The sequence below is a fragment of the Mastomys coucha genome, unplaced genomic scaffold, assembly GCF_008632895.1.
Source record: "Mastomys coucha isolate ucsf_1 unplaced genomic scaffold, UCSF_Mcou_1 pScaffold5, whole genome shotgun sequence".
NCBI classification, from domain to species: domain Eukaryota; kingdom Metazoa; phylum Chordata; class Mammalia; order Rodentia; family Muridae; genus Mastomys; species Mastomys coucha.
In genome coordinates this window covers 115,803,701-115,806,365 of record NW_022196911.1, presented here as the reverse complement: position 1 = coordinate 115,806,365, position 2,665 = coordinate 115,803,701, and the positions used below count along the sequence as shown (strand labels likewise).

At 51.6% G+C, this 2,665-nt stretch overlaps 1 protein-coding gene across 3 annotated transcripts in view; it reads right to left on the bottom strand.

The window, feature by feature from the left end:
• Positions 1–2,665, bottom strand: part of Ccdc40 (coiled-coil domain containing 40) — a 41,281-nt gene that overhangs the window by 13,088 nt on the left and 25,528 nt on the right. For all 3 annotated transcript variants that reach the window (XM_031354995.1, XM_031354994.1, XM_031354996.1), the window contains 2 exons: positions 1,556–1,801; positions 823–1,036 (listed from right to left, as the gene is read on the bottom strand). In XM_031354995.1, coding sequence (XP_031210855.1) covers positions 823–1,036; positions 1,556–1,801 — 460 coding nt within the window. The remainder of the gene's footprint in view (positions 1–822; positions 1,037–1,555; positions 1,802–2,665) is intronic.

Here is a 2,665-nt window from a genome sequence, read left to right as displayed (position 1 = left end):
TTTTTGGTGGAAAAAAAAAGGCAACAGGATACAGGGCGCACATAATTCTGCTCTTCATTGCCATTCCCACACCAGTGTCTTTGGCTGGCTCAGAGCTACGGCTAATTTTGCAAGTGGCTAACTTAGTCTCAGCTGATCTCACCCAATGGGTGGGGATGAGGAGGGTTGCATTCAGCCAGTTCTGCCTTCTCACACTTCTCTTCCCCTCCCTGCCAGGCAGCCTCACACATGATCCTCCTCAGCAGGTAGGTAGCTGTGAGGAGTCACAGGCTGCGAGGGGATGCGGTGGGGTCTCTGAGAAGTGGGCAGGCACACAGTCGCTCCAGGCATTTCGGAGAGGACCTAACTGGACCACGTGGGACCCAGGAAGTCCAGTCAGGTGTTGTATGTTGGTGGTGACCCTGGCAGGCCCTGGGGTCTCAGATACAGCTGGTGAGGCTGCAGCTGTAAGGTGGTTTCTCCTGAGCACAGGGTCAACCCTGTGGGACCCATGGCTCTGGGTGGCTAAGGGTTTTCAACTGTGCTTCTGAGGTCTGTGGTGGGCGGGGAAAAAAAGGCTCTAACTCTAGTTAGGGGAGGGTTTGAAGAGTTTGGCTGCATTTGTCTGAGTTCCACAGACCTCATGAGCACGGGTGAATAACGCTGATCGTGGCTTCCTTTGCTTTTGTTTTGAAACAAGGTCTTTCTATGTAGCCCGGGCCAGCCTCAAACTTACAGCCTCAGCCCGCTGACTGCTGGGGTGTTGCCTGGTCTGGGATTCATGTGGCTGGAGGAGCTTAGTGCTGTGTAGTCCCTTCCCCAGAGTGCCCCAGGCTCACTCACTCTCTATGCGAAGCTTCTTTTGCTCCATGATGTGCATCTCCTTCTTCAGTTGGTCCACGGACACCAGCTGCTCCTCACGCTCATGCGTGACCTGGACCAGTTCCTGCTGCAGACGCAACCAGGTCATCTGCGCCTCAGCCACTCCAGTGTTGTTCTCTTCTGTCAGCTTCGACAGCTTTTTGATCTCCAGTTCCAGCGGTCCAGCTTCTTCCCCCTGTAGATTTAATCAAAGTGAAGCATGAGCCTTGGGATCCATAGGCATGCATTTATTATTACTTATGAGTGGTATATATACGTGTGTACATGTGTGTGTGCGCGAGCGCGCGCACGTGCTCGTGTAGCCACGAAGGTGAGATCTCCACACTGAGTGTTAATAGGGTCTCCTGCTGAATCTGTAACTTACTGGCTGGTTAGACTGATTGGCCAGCAGGCCACAGCCATCCTCCAGGCTCCTTCCCAGCCCTGGGTACAGAGGTCCCATTCCCGACTTTTACTGTGGGTGCGGGGTGAGCCCACATCCTTATGACAACAAAGCAACTGCCTTGCCGACTGAGCTAGCTCCCCGAGGCCTTCTTTTGGAGTGAGGTATGGAGAACCATGATTCAAGGCTTTGACTCCAGGGGCCCAGAGAGTCCTCACACTTCACTACTGTGATGGGGGATGGGAGCGGGGAGAGATGCCTGCTGTCTGTGAGCTTCCAGGCCATGGCTCAGAGTTCAGGGCGGTGCCTCACCCCTAACACGGACAAAATCTGCTCCAGCTGCTTGTTGAAGAAGTTGATGAGGCTCTGCTTCCTCTCGATGAGGATGGTGCGCCGGACAATCTCACTCTCGCTGTTGGTGATGAGCTCATTGAACCTCTTTACCTCCTTGTCCAGCTCTGCCAGCGTCTTCTTATGCATTTCTACTTTACAGTTGGTGTTGGTGATGTCCAGGGTGGCCTGGGCGATATCGCCATCAATTTTTGAAAGGTGTGTCACCTGAGGGCACAAAGGGCAATAGGTGTGAGCGTTCTCCGACATTTGGCTGGGCTAGACTGCTGTGTTTTTGACATTCTGCTGGTATACTGAAGAGATCCTTGCATGCAATCAGGAGGAAGCTAATTGGCCCTGCATCTCAAGGACCTTCAAGGACCACCACAGGCACAAGGGGCCTGCTTACTCAATGGAGACAGTGTGCATAAAAGAAAGTGGTGTTCTGGCACTTGTCTGTTATCCTAGCTCATGGGAAGTTGAAGTGTGGGCTACAAAGACATTCTCACTCTCTTTCTCTCTCTCTCTCTCTCTCTCTGTCTCAAAAAAGGGGTTGGGGGCTGGTATGCTGGTTTGTTTGTTTATTTTTTTAAGACATGGCTTTTTAAAAAAGATGTATGTATGTATTTATTTATTTATATGAGTACACTGTCACTTTCTTAAAACACACCAGAAGAGGGCGTCAGATCTCATTACAGATGGTTGTGAGCCACCATGTGGTTGCTGGGATTTGAACTTAGGACCTCTGGAAGAGCAGTCAGTGCTCTTAACCACTGAGCCATCTCTCCAGCCCCTATTTGTTTGTTTTTTTGAGACAGGGTTTCTCTGTGTAGCCCTGGCTGTCCTAGAACTTGCTCTATAGACCAGGCTGGCCTCGAACTCAGAAATCCACCTGCCAATGCTCTTGGCTGCTTCATGTCTTTAATCCCAGCACTTGGGAGGCAGAGGCAGGAGGATCACCTTGAGTCTGAGAACACCCTGGTCTATATATTGAATTCCAGGCCAGCCAGGGTTCTATAGTAAGACCTTGAAGGGAGGGAGGGAGGAAGGATGAGAGGAGAGCAGAGAGGAAGAGAAGAGAGGGGAGGGGAG